The sequence below is a fragment of the Centroberyx gerrardi genome, chromosome 16 (genome assembly GCF_048128805.1).
Source record: "Centroberyx gerrardi isolate f3 chromosome 16, fCenGer3.hap1.cur.20231027, whole genome shotgun sequence".
NCBI classification, from domain to species: Eukaryota; Metazoa; Chordata; class Actinopteri; order Beryciformes; family Berycidae; genus Centroberyx; species Centroberyx gerrardi.
The window spans coordinates 11901123-11915932 of NC_136012.1; the positions used below are offsets into that span (position 1 = coordinate 11901123).

Genomic DNA, 14810 nt, shown 5'->3' on the forward strand with positions numbered 1-14810 from the left:
CAAACAGTATTCAACCATATGTCAAGGGGACCAAGGCGAAAACTTACATCTGCCATATGCCTTGGGGACAATTAACTGAAATGTTTCTACTGTGATCCAGCATGTGGCATGTACTGAGACTATTACCTGACTGGAAGGATTACTGCATGCCTCAATATGGCATTCCTCTGTGTAAGATTAACGCGGGATAACACCGCCTACTGACGGGCAGATGAGGACTAATGCCTTGCACTTACACAACATTAACTGGCAGGTATTTTGACCGGCAGAGAGGTGCATGATAACCAGGTAGCCCCTGTTCCGTTTATCTGAGCCGTGGCAGCAGCCTCCCTCTGACTGGCACATCTGGAGAGAGGATTAGCAGTATGGAGGGCTTTACGTGTGTGTTCATCTCACTGAATCTCTCCCTCTGCCTAATGCTATACCAAATCTCAAGGATTTCTCTCAGCTCTGGCACACAGTATAGCCTCTGCTGCTCTCCCGGTCCAGCTGACTGCACAATAACACAGCTGACGTTATCTCTCCGACTCCCAGTTCTCATAACGTTCTCTCCTCTTTGGAAAGTAACAACCGAGTCCAAGGGGGTTCATTATTATGTGCTGCTCCTGTTTGTTCCTGGATATCAGTCTGAGGTCAGCAGGTTTAGCGGCTTTGGGTGGGAGCATTGCTGATGTGACAGAAGTGTAGCTGGAGTAATTATTAACAGCAACTATTTTTCTCAGACTATCACGGCCTTCACCCATGGAGAGGACATTAGTTGTGGGTGGGTGGGTGTGTCCAGAGGTGTGTATGTGTGTATGTAGATGTGTATGCTCACGTGTATGATAAGAGGATCTTCATTTCCAATCACAACACGTTTGATCTTGAGGCATCACTATGTACCTGAACATTCTGCACAAGCTAACTAGATTAGACATATTTGAAATGCTTCCACTGACTTCTTATCTCATGGGAAAAATGATAATGTAATTCCCGGCCTTCAACTGTTGCCAGACCTTGTGCTGAAAACAGCTGCATGGGAGCGGTGATACGGTTCTTCCATCGTTTTACCACTAGATGTCAGATTTCTCCTGCACTCGTGAACCTGAAGCCGAACGTGAACCTGAACCTGAAGGATCATTAATCAAATGAAACACAATCCTCTTCGTCTTGGAATCTAATCTGGCCACAAATCAGGTGAAAAATGGTTGGTTGAACAAACATCTTTCATCACCTCATACACCCAAGTGCAGTCCTGACTTCCCCATGTGTGTGCATCATGAAGTTAGCGCTCAGGCTTTGTGTTATTGATTAACAGTGAGGTACCTGATGATGGAGCAAGTTAATCAACAAGAGATGAGGTGTCCTCCCAGACACCTCCAAACCTGGTAGCTGATAAATAGTCAAGATGCTTTACTCTTCCTCTTGAAATGTATCCATCCAGGAGGCCATGCACAACATCTGAGACAGTTCAAACAAGGTAAGATTTAATAAACTATACTGAATATACCAGGAATCAAATATTTAAGATAAACAACTTCTTCATATGAACGCCATGTGTTGGAAGCCTGCATCATCAATATTAAAGTTTTCTGTTATTATTTGACATGAATAATTTAGTTTAGATTGAATGCTGGCCTTTTATCCAGGGCCCTGGGACGCAGAGCTCATGCATCCTTTAGAATATGCTGGCATGTCAACTATCAGTCATCGACAACAGGCACTAAATGTTTCATTAATGCTTGATATTTTTTTTGTACTTCAAGTAAACCTCAATTATTAACATTTTGGTGAAAGATAAACGGCATAAAAAATATAAATGCGGGTCATGCAGATAGACTTACGGGCAAATAATGAGACAGACAGAGAGACAGTTAGATGGAATTACTGAGAGACACAAGCAGACTGGCAAGCAGTTGAGCACGTGACAGGTAGATAAGCAGACACACACACACACAGATTGAATTTAGAGTTTGTTCAGCTGCAGTCTGTGGAACTTTTGTAAGTGTTTCACATATGCATGCCATGCACAAACACACACACACACACACACACACACACACACACACACACACACACACATACGGTGCGGATCACAACCTGCAGGAGGATGCCACAGAGAATCGGAATGATGCAGTGACTGTAATTACTGTAATTTAGGATACTATAATTGCTGAACTCACTTCCATCCTCTGCTTTTAAGAGACACATTAGTACTCCCTCCTCTACTGGAGTCCCCAAAAATATGGCAAAGTGGCTGACTTGAAAAGGGAAAAACGGTCTCTTTAAACGGAGAGCATCAAAACCTTTGAAGTGAGTTGCTTTTCTATAGCTGGTGGAGAGTCCCTTTAAGAGCTGACTTGCAGCTGCAGGAAATGGAGGACAAGACAAGTTACATGGATACTGATGTTTCCTTATTAATTCTGACAAGGCGTTCATTTGTTGGAGGAGCGAGTAGACGCAGCCTCCCTGTGTAGGCTATGTGATTTAAGCAGTAAACCTATTGACCCTCAAATCAAGGACAGCTGCCAATTACACACAATGCGGGCTGCCTTTGTTCTCTGCTAATTGCTTGTCTGTTGATCTCAGTAGCGTGGTGAAAGACTTTGCAGACAGGCTTAAAGACATCTTGGTCTCCCTCGGCTGTTTTTTACAACTGCAGGTGGCTAGTAAACATATTCACTCTCACACTCATTCTCTCTCTGATGGTGTCACCCTGTGATTTTAATTAACTCCATCTCTCTGCACTGCAGTCAAACCACCATGTCCTCTCGATCAATCACTATAGTGTCCTCTGGAGGGAGCCCACTGGTCGACTACAATGGTAACTGGTTATTCTCAACAGCCATCATTCTATAAAGGAAAAACCCAAACCTTAATGTTAATGAATGCTTTGAAATGGCTTCAAAACTGATCTTCGCCACCTGTACTAAGGCAGCAGTGTTGCTCTGTGTTGTCAGGGGCGAGGATACACTCCTCCCAGCCCAAGCTCCTGCTGGAGGAAGACAGGGAGTCAGGCATCGGCTCCACCCTGGACCTCATCAGCAGCTTTGAGAGCTACAACCACCACACCAATCGCCCGTCCAACAAACCCTCAGTCCCAAAGGACGCAGGTACAGGAACGATATGACACAGAGAGAATCACACATTAGTTTCCTGGGGCTGGGAGTGGAGTCTCATCTCTGGGGAAAAAAACCCCAAATAAAAACACCAGAGGCAGTACAGCATGCTCATTAGATAAGAGCATGCAGCCAGTGGAATCACAGAGTCTGGACAACAAAGACAAAGTCACGCTGTCACTCTGCATGACTTTTTGCTGCATATGGGGAATGCATGTCAGATATCTTTGCTCTCTACATGTGTTTGCCTGTTGAGGCTATCTCTCTCACCCAGAACACAGAAATGAGAAAGAAAACGTGATGAAGTGTCCGGACAGATACCACGTTGGTGTGTTATTTGGGTATCGTGATGCTGTTTTTGAACTGGGTCAGCGTTGGCTTCTATCCCACATGCAGGGCGCATTGTGAGGATAACTTGACACGTCTCTTTGGTTGTTGTTGCTACCCTGTGTCCTTGTCTGGTTGTTTTGAACAGATAGCACCCCGCAGTCCGCAGTGGGAAATCCACACAAGATCAAGGAGCTCTTTCTCAATCTCTCCAAGATCCCTCTCCTCTTCGTCCTCCTCTTCCTTTTTGTATGCTCCCTGGACACTCTGAGTTCTGCCTTCCAGTTAGCAGGGGGTAAGTACTCTAACCTTCACTGCCCCCTCCGAGGGTTAATAATGACTCAGCCAGTTAATGTATGACTAATAAATGAGTCACTATACAGAATAGTTCACACTGTCCCACTGTGGCCATGCTGTATAATTTAACTGCAAAGCTACGTCTGTTGACCTTTTTGGATTTGGGCAGACTAGCATTTTAAATCTTGTGTAACACTGAACTTGGTAGTTAACCAGCTCTGTCTTGTCTGAGATATGTGATGTGTCTATGTGTGTGTGTGTGTGTGTGTGTGTGTGTAGGTAAGGTAGCAGGGGATATCTTCCAGGACAATGCGGTGCTGTCTAACCCTGTGGCTGGGCTGGTGGTGGGGATCTTGGTTACTGTGCTGGTGCAGAGCTCCTCCACTTCCACCTCCATCATCGTCAGCCTGGTGGCCTCCGGATGTGAGTAGGTGCACAAGTGTGTGTGTAGATGTGCGAGCGCCTCATAGCACGACAGCAGCACCCGTCTTTTAAATTTCATGTAACACTCTGAAAGGACAAGATATCCAGCCTGGCCTGATTTGGTCTGAGATGGACGTGTGTGTGTGTGTGTGTGTGTGTCTCCCTGTCTGTATATGCTCATGTGTCTCTGTCAGTATGTTCTCAGGCTATTATTTTGCTTCCAAATATAGAACAGTAGAGGAAGAGGGGAAGAGATTAGGAGAGACAGTAAGAGACAGTCAGAAAAGGAGAACAAATAAGTGCAGAATCTCTACAGTCCCATGGTGCATCTGTGACCATGACATATAGACCTCACTAATTAGCAGTTTAGCGGAATATGATCTCAGCTCTCTGGCTCCTGAGCTGATTAGTTGCCTTATCCTCTATGGATAACATAGTAACATTATGCTGCTTGGCTTTCTAGTTAACACAACTGAACTGAAGCAAAATAGCTTATAACATATTACATAAAAGCAAAAGAGTGTGTGTTCTGGTATGATAAAAAAAAAATTAAAAAAAATCTAGCTCTATATATCACCATACATTGCCATGTTGCAGCCTTTCAGGGTAAACTAGCAGAAGAAAACAGAAGTACACTCTCCCATCACGTATTATCATCTAAATTCATTTGCATGTGAGAAAAGGATTATGGCGGTTGTGTGAAAAATCTCACCTTAGATGTGAAGATTTTTAATTCTCTCAATAATACAATGTTTACATCCTTGTATTAATTAGATACCACTCAATAACAATGACAGACATGATTTGTAGAGAGTGATTTTTACCACAGCAGGATGAAGTTTGATAGTACGCAGGTATAGAGGAGTGAAGCGTCTCATTCTGATATACTGACTTGAAATTGTCTTTTCAAGACAGTAGTGCTGTGGTGACCAGTTGTAAAAACCATCTGACAATTAAGGTAATCCAGCAGAGTGGACTGGAATTAAAGGGATAATCAAATCAAACCATTCCACACCTTTTAATCTCCCACCATCTCAGTCAGTCTAGGGTTTATCATGCTTTGTAAAGCCATGAAATAGTAAGGCTATGACCTGTCTGCCTGTAATGGGCTCAGTCTCCCAGGTCTCTCCTCTTTGGTCTACGTGATTAAAGCGGTAGTGACTGATATCAGTATGCCAGAGCTGCCTCGCTCCTTCCGATGGCTTTCTGAAAGAGAATTAGAAGGGGGATTAAAGGTAATTATCAAAGAGAAAAACAGAATGAGACACAGAGGCATGGACAGTCTGTTTATGTGTGTGTGTGTGTGCATGCATGCGTCCTCTAGGTCATCATCATTACAGGCACCCCCAACAATAAAACCCCCGCTCCGGAGTTAAAAGGCTAAGCTGCCTCCACTCACCTGCAAATTACTATCATCTCTCATCTCCATTAAAACTTGTGATGCGTTCTGAGATGTGAAGGGTCATGTTTAGTAATTACATGCGTCACACATTACCATTCTCCATGCAGATGGACCTTTGCCACGTCTCAGAATTGATTAAACCCACTTACAATGCTTTGCAACCATGTCTGCACACGTGTGTATTCATGTGCATGACTAGCCTGCCTTAGTTTTCCACTACTTCATCTTCAAACACACGCTAACACACTCTCCTTTTATTGCTGTCCATGTTCTGTCTAGCACTGTTTTGTTGTTGTTTACATGTTTATGCCATGATGTGATAGCTGAAACATTGATATGACACTTTCATGAGATGACTCAAAAGTAAAATGTAATGTGTGTGTGTGTTCCCATCTCACAGTGCTGGAAGTGAGGTCGGCCGTTCCTATCATCATGGGGTCCAATATTGGAACTTCAGTCACGAATACCATTGTAGCCATGATGCAAGCGGCAGAGAGGAGCGAGTTTAAACGGTATGTGTGGGTGGCAAGAGAGAGGATGAGTGGAGGGTGAGCAGAGCTGGGGGGGGGGGGGGGGGGAAGAAGAAGAAGAAATTGAAATGGAAAAGTGAAGAGGATAAGTGCAGAGATGGAAGGGTAAAAGTGCAAGAAGTGCAGAGGAGAAGGCAGAGGATGGCGGAGAGAAAGCATGGGATGATTTGCAGCTGCTCACTGCCTCTCTTTGCTTCAGCCTCCATTTGATAGTGCAATTTGTACCATACTGACAATGATGGCACCATTCCGCATTGATCCCACACCAGTAACCCTTTGGCATGATCCAGCATTGAACAGATGGCATGTTACTTCATCTCTGTCCGTTAAAATAGACATCGTTTTCTTGCCCGTATACACACACAGACTCGCACATGCTCATTACATCACACAGATGCAAAAAATAAAAAAAAGTTGAGCCATGAAAAGCAGATTAGCAAGCAATCATTTTGAGTAGTTGATAATGCTGGTGGTTGACCTTAATTAACACAGGAAATCCCTGTAACCCATTGCAGGGCGTTTGCCGGGGCGACGATCCACGACTGCTTCAACTGGCTGTCGGTCCTGGTTCTGCTGCCTCTGGAGGTGGCGAGCGGCCTCATGACCCGGCTGGCCCACCTGCTGGTCACCAGCTTCAGCCTCCAGAGCGGCGAGGATGCACCCGAGCTGCTCAAAGTCATCACCGAACCGCTCACCAAGCTCATCATACAGGTAGAACCATCAACCAGTCACCATTATTATTATTATTATTATTATCATTAGGGTTCAAACTACAGAGCAGCTCCCCTAAGTGTCTCTACTGAAGGACAGTCCCTCCCTAACCACAATGCAACCCTGCTGCCCGTTAACTCCACTGACCACGGAAGACATAACATATTTCTCTCCTCTCTCCCTCAGCTAGACAAGCATGTGATCACAGGAATCGCCATGGGAGATGAGAGCATGAGGAACAGGAGCCTGGTGAAGGAATGGTGCCAGACTGACCTTGTTACGGTAATGACTCGTCTCCACCACTGTCTCCTTCACATTCAGACACATTGTGTCACACGCTGGCGCCAAATAGAGCCTGTCATAGCTGCTCGCCGAGGCAAACAGTTTTGTTGTGCTGCCTTCTTTTCATCACTCTTCCCTGTCTCTCTCTCTTTCTTTCTGTCTTCCTTTCTTTTTTGCATTGTTGCTCTCTCTCTCTCTCTCTCTCTCTCTCTCTCTCTCTCTCTAGTCCACTGTGAATGTGAGCACTAGTGGTTCTGTCAACTGTAGCTCCAGTCGTCCCTGTTGGCAGGTTGGTGGTGTGACCTGGACCGAAGAGAATTTGACTACAGAAGTCAACATTCAGAAATGTGAGTTCAAACTCAAACACGTCAGAGTTAAACACTCACTCATGAGAATTATACAAAGACAATTGCACAAAATTGTCATTTTGGGAGTATTGGTCCTGTTAACAATGTGTAATAAAACTGGCCCTCTGATTGGTGGCGGTCTTGTCTCTCTCCAGGCAGACACCTGTTTGTGTCTTCCCAGCTGTCAGACCTTGCTGTGGGTCTTATTCTCCTGGCAGGCTCCCTGGTCGTCCTCTGCACCTGTCTGCTGCTCCTAGTCAAGCTGCTCAACTCACTTCTCAAAGGCCAAGTGGCGAAGGTCATCCAGACGGTCATCAACACAGGTGGGCAAGATATTGGCATGCAATAGCTGAGTGCACCGGATATGAAGATGGGCAGTCTGCAAGTGAGCAGACGAGCCAACATAACCTGAAAGAGAGGCTGTGAATTGCATGAAAGAGGCTGTGTATCAGATATTACAGTTGTGCAATTGTAAAAATATGTGTAATTTCTTTACCACAATAGACTTGCCATATCCGTTTGGCTGGCTCGCAGGATACCTGGCCATGATTGTGGGTGCGGGGATGACGTTTGTTGTCCAGAGTAGCTCTGTCTTCACTTCAGCTCTGACCCCCCTGATAGGTGAGTGACATCTGCCTTGATGCCTGTGCAACATAAGTGAGCCTCAAAGCCTGTTTCTGCAGGTGGAGATGTACAATATTATCCAGTAGATTGTCAGGATAAGATAAGATAAGATTATTATATGATTACCAACCCTCAAGTACATTCACACATCAATATATACATCAACACTTCATGCCTCTTTCTTGGAAACCGTGTAACTTGCCTTTGAAATTACTTTAAAGTTATAATATAATTTTTTTGAAAAATGGACTATGTGGTGAAAACAAGGAGTATGGAGCAAAGTCACACATAAAGCCACATTAAGACATGGGAAAGCACTTCACTGACATACAACTGTGATCAAATTTATCCACCTCAAAGCTGTCCAATGAAAGAAGTCAAGTCACTGTACTTTGCTTGCTAGACGCCTGTCTGAGAAAGCATTCAGTCGTTCCATCTACTCTACTCTTCCATCGACAATAACTGCTCTAACACCGCGGTCCTCAGACATAATCAGATGTCCAGTCAGATGTGGAGAGTCCTGCTGAACCTGACCGTATCAGACCTGGTGTGTCTTGTCACCCTGCCTCTCTGGATCTACACTCAGTTCTTCATCTGGAACTTTGGCCTGAAATCTTGCAAAAATCCATAGCAACCTGATCTACTGTATAGTGTCACCTCTACTTTTCTGATTGTGACCCCATTAAACATTCAGCAGGAGCTCTAGTCTCAGTATTTAGCCTGCTAGACTAGGCCAGGTAGGGAAGAGGGGGCTCGGAAACTTGAAAACTTGCTGCATTGCTTTGTTCGACTCTGCTAGGATTTGTAATACCTTCCTCACTCATGTCCACCACCCACCTCTGCCTCCACAGGAAGCTGAACCAGTCCACTTTTTTGAAACCACCCCCGGACCACCAGACTAACTGACTAATATCATTTTAACCTTCCACACCTTCTGCACCCCTGTTCATGTCTTAAACACGCTGGAAGTCATGGCCATGTTGTTCAAGAATAACTGTTTCTAAAAGATAAGTGAGCAAACATCCCTGGCATTGCTCCACAGTTCCTTCAATCCACTGCTACACACTCGCCTCCAGAAACACTTCCAGACAACATGGACAGGCAAACAGACTGATGGGTTACTATTGGTTCATTTGACCAATGTTAACTCTATATCACTACATATAAAAAGCAACTGGCATCATCTATATCAGATTTTGAATACTGAAAATGTTGACGATAGATTCATAATGTATTTCTATTCAGTCATCCATACATTTTCTGCCAAATGACTTTCCCTAGGGATTCAGAAACAATATAAAACAATACTTGCGTAACAAATGTCAGCGTGACACATTTGATGTGCTTTGTATTGAATTCAACGAACAGAAGAGATGGTAGATGATGGGCTTCCATGCAACACATAATATCCACATTGTAACCATTCAAATTCACAAATAATCGATGGTGAAGCATTTAACACAAAGACTAGTTGGATCGCTCATATTCAAAGCCAATAACTGTAGTTTACTGGTCAGATACTTGCTGCTCACTATGAGACAACTGCTTATTTCAGCAGCTTATCTTTAAACGAAAGTGTGGATCGCTCAACTCCTTTATCAGCTGCTGCTTCTTACCTCTTACCTCTTGCTGTTTTTCGCTCCTGGAAGAGTCTGACCTTCACTGTTTCTTTCTTCATCTTGAAATGATAGCAATCCTCTGGTGTACAATTGTGAGAGTCCTGCTCCAGCTGGACCCCAATCATAGTGATTGGTTGGGGAGGGGTGTGGCGGTGTGGGGTGGGGGGTGGGCGGGGGGTTAGTCCTGATGACTATCCTTGCAGATTTTTCCTCACTGATTTCTTTCTCACTTCATGTTCTTTGTGACAGTCTCGCCATATACTGGAAGAGGACTTTAAAATCAGGGCTCAATGGAGGCTGGTCCATAGCTACACACCAATTTCCCTAAATGAAGACAAAAATGCTATTTGTAATGATGAGACATAGACAGGATTGGAAAAGTTGGAGACAGCAATTTTACATTTTGAATGGAAAGCCTGGGAAACCTCAACAAAGGAAAGCTGTTTATATAAGTATGAACTCAGGTAAAGCCAAATGTTTTCATCCTAACTGGACAAAGTGAGAATCCAAACAAGAATCTCTCATCAGCCATGCAAACTCTCACTGAGCTACAGTATATTCAGCAATAGTCAATTTAAAGTGCAAACTAATCACCAGAAACCAGAACTTTGACTTCTATTGCATTCAGATCATGTTCCAGTCACACAAACCGTTATTCTCTCAAGCGACCAACAACATGAGCTTTTCCTCAGTTGAAGATGGAACAATTCAATTCCTCCATCTTCAATTTCACAAACATCGCCCCCAGTCCTCATCGTCTGAGCTTGCTTGGGCTGCTGAAGGTGTTGAAGTCAGAGCGGCCTGTTTTCTCTATTTGGTGGAAAAATGCTGTTATGGTGGTCTTGGGACAATCCCGGCATCTGTCAGGTCTGAAGAGGAGACGGATGTGGTGTGTCTTCTCATCCGGCCCCTCTGCTTGTGGCCTCTGCTTCACTTGTGCAGGCAGGGAGATTGTCTTTTGTAATGTCTACGTAACTGACTGCAACTCTGCTGGCTATCCAATTTTATCTTCGGGCGGGCCAGCGCTACCTGAAGATGGCTATCTTCTGGGGTGGAACAGCAACAATACAGCAGCTGCCCCGCCTCGGTGGCTCAACAGATAGTTTTTAAATCTGTTCCCTTATCAAACGTTCAGCCATGTTGCTTGTTTAGATTCTACTTCTGGCATGTATAATTTTGTTTGAGTACTAGTTTGGCAGAAATCATGACAGTAATGATGTTATACCAGTGAGAAATACAAGTGGCAGTGATCAGTGGAGCTGCAGTTTGTGTTTTTGACCCTGTGATTGACAGAACCATCTATGTTTAGTGTATCATTTCTGCCAAGTTAACAGGTTCTGATTTTATATTCAATTTTACCACAGATTACCTCCTTCTCTCTTTTAGTCTCAGGCTGTCAATGCTTGTAATAAAATATTAATAAATAGAGTTAGATAATATAAAAAGACTATATCACTTTAAAATTTTAATAAAAACATATCAATTATAAATAATCAGTGAAGCCACTGCAAATCTAGATCTTGTGAGTACCATTATTTGAATCAAACGATTCGCAAAAGCAAACTGGCCTATGATGAGTCTAGTGAGTGGACAGAGAGAACTACAGAAAACCTCAACACATATGTTTTCATTGTCAGTCATGTCATTGTCAGAATTGCCAGTTGTAAACTGTGCTGTTGTTTCCAAGGTCAGGGATTGCTGCACCATCTTATAAGTTACAACACTGCAGCATCTACCTAGAAATTTACTGGTATGGAAATGAGCAGTTATCTGTATCTTGAGCAAAAGTTTACTGCTCGGCTGTTGTCATGAATTTTTACAATTCATAAAAACACTCCTGTTCCTGTCGTAACTGGAAAACACCTCAAATTTCCCAGCTGACTAATAGATCACTTGCCAGCTAGAAGCAGCCAGAAAAGGCCGTAGACCGTCTGATTTCCAGTGATCTAGTGGTGTGAAGTTCCTCAGTACATGTTGCATGACAGGCACTGTATGCCACTGGCGTAATGAAGCATGTAAAATCAGTGATGAGTCATCGGCATCGGCCGGCTACACAGAGATGAATGTGAGATGGGGACAGGAGTAGTTGATCCCCTTGAAGAAAGGTAGAAGGCAAGAGATCACAGAGATTCTGAATTAGGTATTTCTGTTTCTAGTTATTATTGATTTTAAATTAAGTTTGTTCTCATTCAACCCCAGCTGTTCATTAGACATGCAGAGTATCATATACTGTGTACAAACAGGAAAATAGCACATAGAGAGGAACCTTTTTACCATAATGTTTAGCTGGGGGCTTTTCTGTACATTCTTTTCTTTGCGACTCTGTTTGGAAAGGAAATTTATCTGCCACAAAACCAGTTCCATCACTTCTAACTAGGCAGATAAGCAGCATTGCCCTACTTTGGTTGTCAGATGCAATCAAGCATCCCGTCACTTGACAGCGTCAGCTTATCTGGCAAAGGAACATTTTAGCTTCTCTGCCTCCAGCTTCGGTAATTCAGATAGTTTTCAAACACTGGCCTCGGGTAACTTCAAGGCCAGTATTGTCCAGCCTGTTGTTCACCAAAGAGCTTCCTTCAGTGATATCAGGATGACTGCTGATCAGTATTGTCAGCAGTCTTTGTGCTCTAGGCTCGTCAGTATACTGGGATTCTGGAAATGGCAGCCATCTAATGCAAAAATCCACCTGTTACAGTTTTCATTACATTACATTTGCCTGGATCAGCTTCGCCAGCTCTTTGTCTCGCAAAACACATTCTACCATGACTGTGGACAAACAAATTTTATATATTATATTTATCTGAGATGGAGGTTTACTTTAGGGCTTTTCCAGGAGCCATCAGGCTAAGACAGGGAACGTGACGTGCAGAAATATCTGCAAATACAAACAGTATGCAAGAGCCTTTTTCAGAGCCATCGCAGACTGGTTATCATGACTCTCAGCAAAGTTCTCCTGAGCAGGTTCACTTTTTATACGGGTGAAGTTGTTGTCTGCTGTCTTGCTGTGCTTTTATATTGCCTTCTTATCCTTGTAACCACAGGGGATTTAGACTCTATCAGCACCTCAGCAACAGAATCCCAATCAGAAACCTCCTCTTTTTTACAGGAAGCATTGGCTCCTTTCTATTTTACGAATGTATTGGTATCTCTTCTGAGAAAGGGACCCAGTATACCACTGCTGACGCTTACAGACTGTACCAAAACATTGTCTTTGTCATAACTTCTCTTGAGTGCCGACTGTTGTGCTGCACTTGAGCAAATTGAACTGCGAAGGTAAGAGCCACAGTAATAATCTTCGGTCTTATTGTCTAACCAGTCCTCAGAGAGTAGTAGATCCTCCGAGATTATATTGCCAGGAAGACAGATAACAAAAATTACATTTCTCTGTTACCCATTTTAAAATCTTTATTTGGTGCCTTGTTTCCTCTGACGTGACCATGTTATTGTTGTCAACCTCAGGTATTGGTGTGATCAGTCTAGAGCGGGCCTATCCTCTAACCCTGGGGTCCAACATTGGCACCACTGCCACGGCCATGCTGGCAGCGCTGGCCAGCCCCGGGGACAAGCTGCCCGCTGCCATACAGGTAGACTGCTGCTATATCACATGCAATACACATTTTATGCCAGTGGGAAACTGGGAAACTGGAGGATATTGTTTGGAAGCTGGATAGAAAAGTGTTGTTTAGGAACTCTCTTCTCTAGCACATGTCAATTTGAAAATTAGTTAATATCATGCCATTGGCTTATGTTTATGTTATGAATGTACAGATAACAGAAAAGGTCATATATACTCTATGACAATGTAATATTGAAGAAATTACAACACACTAGGGCTGAATGATATTGACCAAAAATCAAATTGCGATTATTTGACAGATAGAATATTGCAATTGCGATTTAAACTGCGATTCATATCACCACGAGTTTCAAGTTTTTCTTGTCATTTTTTTTTTACTTTAACTTTAGAATTGTTTAAAGAAAAGTGATTTTGTTAAAAAAAAACAGATTTACTGAGTTTGAGTATGATGAAAGGTTTTCACCAATACTGTCTGTACTTGATTCATGGACCAAAGATTACCTGCAGCTCTAAAACACCTTTAGAAATCCATTTTGGACGCTCCTCTCTCTTATGCAATTAATTGCAGCCTCTGTGATTTCCAAATTGCAGAAGTTCATATTGTGATTTCGTTTTGTTTTTTTCGATCAATTGTTCAGCTCCACAACACACAATGGCAAAGTGTTGAATGACGTGCCTCCACACTTGCACATCTCCCTGTCTTCTCTCTGTGCTCAGATCGCCCTGTGCCACCTCTTCTTCAATGTGTTTGGCATTCTGCTGTGGTATCCTCTGCCCGCCATGCGCCTGCCGATAAGGATGGCTCGTGTTCTGGGTGAGCGCACTGCCAAGTACCGCTGGTTTGCCGTCTTATACCTCCTCCTGTGCTTCCTGCTGCTGCCCTCGCTGGTGCTGGGCCTCTCGCTGGCCGGCTGGCGGGTCATGGTCGGCTTTGGCGCTCCCTTCCTGGGTGTGACCGTCTTCATCGCCCTGGTGAATGTGATGCAGGCCCACAGTCCCCGGCGCCTGCCCACCACGCTCCAGAGCTGGGACTTCCTGCCCCCGTGGATGCGCTCGCTCAAACCGCTCGACCGCCTAATCACCAAGGCAACGGTTTGCTGCGGTCCCGGGCGTGCAGAGGGACAAGGAAGAGGAGGGGGAGGAGGAGGAGAAGAAGAAGGACACATAGCGACCATCTCCACGGAGACGACCTCTGCCGACCCCAAGATGGCCTCCGCCCAGAGGAAAGTGGAGTTGGCGTATGACAACCCAGCGCTGGCCTACCTGGATGAGAGCAGACCGGCTGTACCTGTGTTTAAACTAAAAGGGTTAGAGAGGTGCAACAGCACTCCGCTCTAATGGGACTGATGACAGAGGGCTGCTTTTATATTGCACATTGTCAACATTGTGGGGGGCTGTAGGATTGAAAAAAGCCATTTTGCAACACCTTGCCAAATGAACCCATCTCTGATTATTGTGGAGCTGGTAAAAACAAATAATTATTGGCTTAATTGTCCACTCTGAACTGCTGATCCCCTGTCCTCTGCGGTAGATGATTGATTAGTAATGATTCTCGAATGGCCAAAGTCCAGAC

At 44.1% G+C, this 14810-nt stretch overlaps 1 protein-coding gene across 1 annotated transcript; it reads left to right on the forward strand.

The window, feature by feature from the left end:
* Positions 1-2742: 2742 nt before the first annotated feature.
* LOC139916844 (sodium-dependent phosphate transport protein 2A-like) lies at positions 2743-14575 on the forward strand. The gene is made up of 12 exons (XM_071905856.2): positions 2743-2803; positions 2940-3092; positions 3574-3720; positions 4002-4145; positions 5948-6059; positions 6593-6788; positions 6975-7070; positions 7297-7417; positions 7573-7740; positions 7922-8038; positions 13120-13244; positions 13955-14575. The coding sequence occupies exons 1-12, from the start codon at positions 2743-2745 to the stop codon at positions 14573-14575; spliced, it is 2061 nt and encodes a 686-aa protein (XP_071761957.1).
* Positions 14576-14810: the final 235 nt, after the last annotated feature.

Excerpts from the sequence above, each read along its gene's own strand:
- LOC139916844 (XM_071905856.2), top strand. The coding sequence starts at position 2,743 with ATGTCCTCTCGATCAATCACTATAGTGTCCTCTGGAGGGAGCCCACTG. Across the intron at positions 7,418-7,572 it reads AGAAGTCAACATTCAGAAAT|GCAGACACCTGTTTGTGTCT; the intron begins GTGAGTTCAAAC and ends GTCTCTCTCCAG. Across the intron at positions 13,245-13,954 it reads AGCTGCCCGCTGCCATACAG|ATCGCCCTGTGCCACCTCTT; the intron begins GTAGACTGCTGC and ends CTCTGTGCTCAG.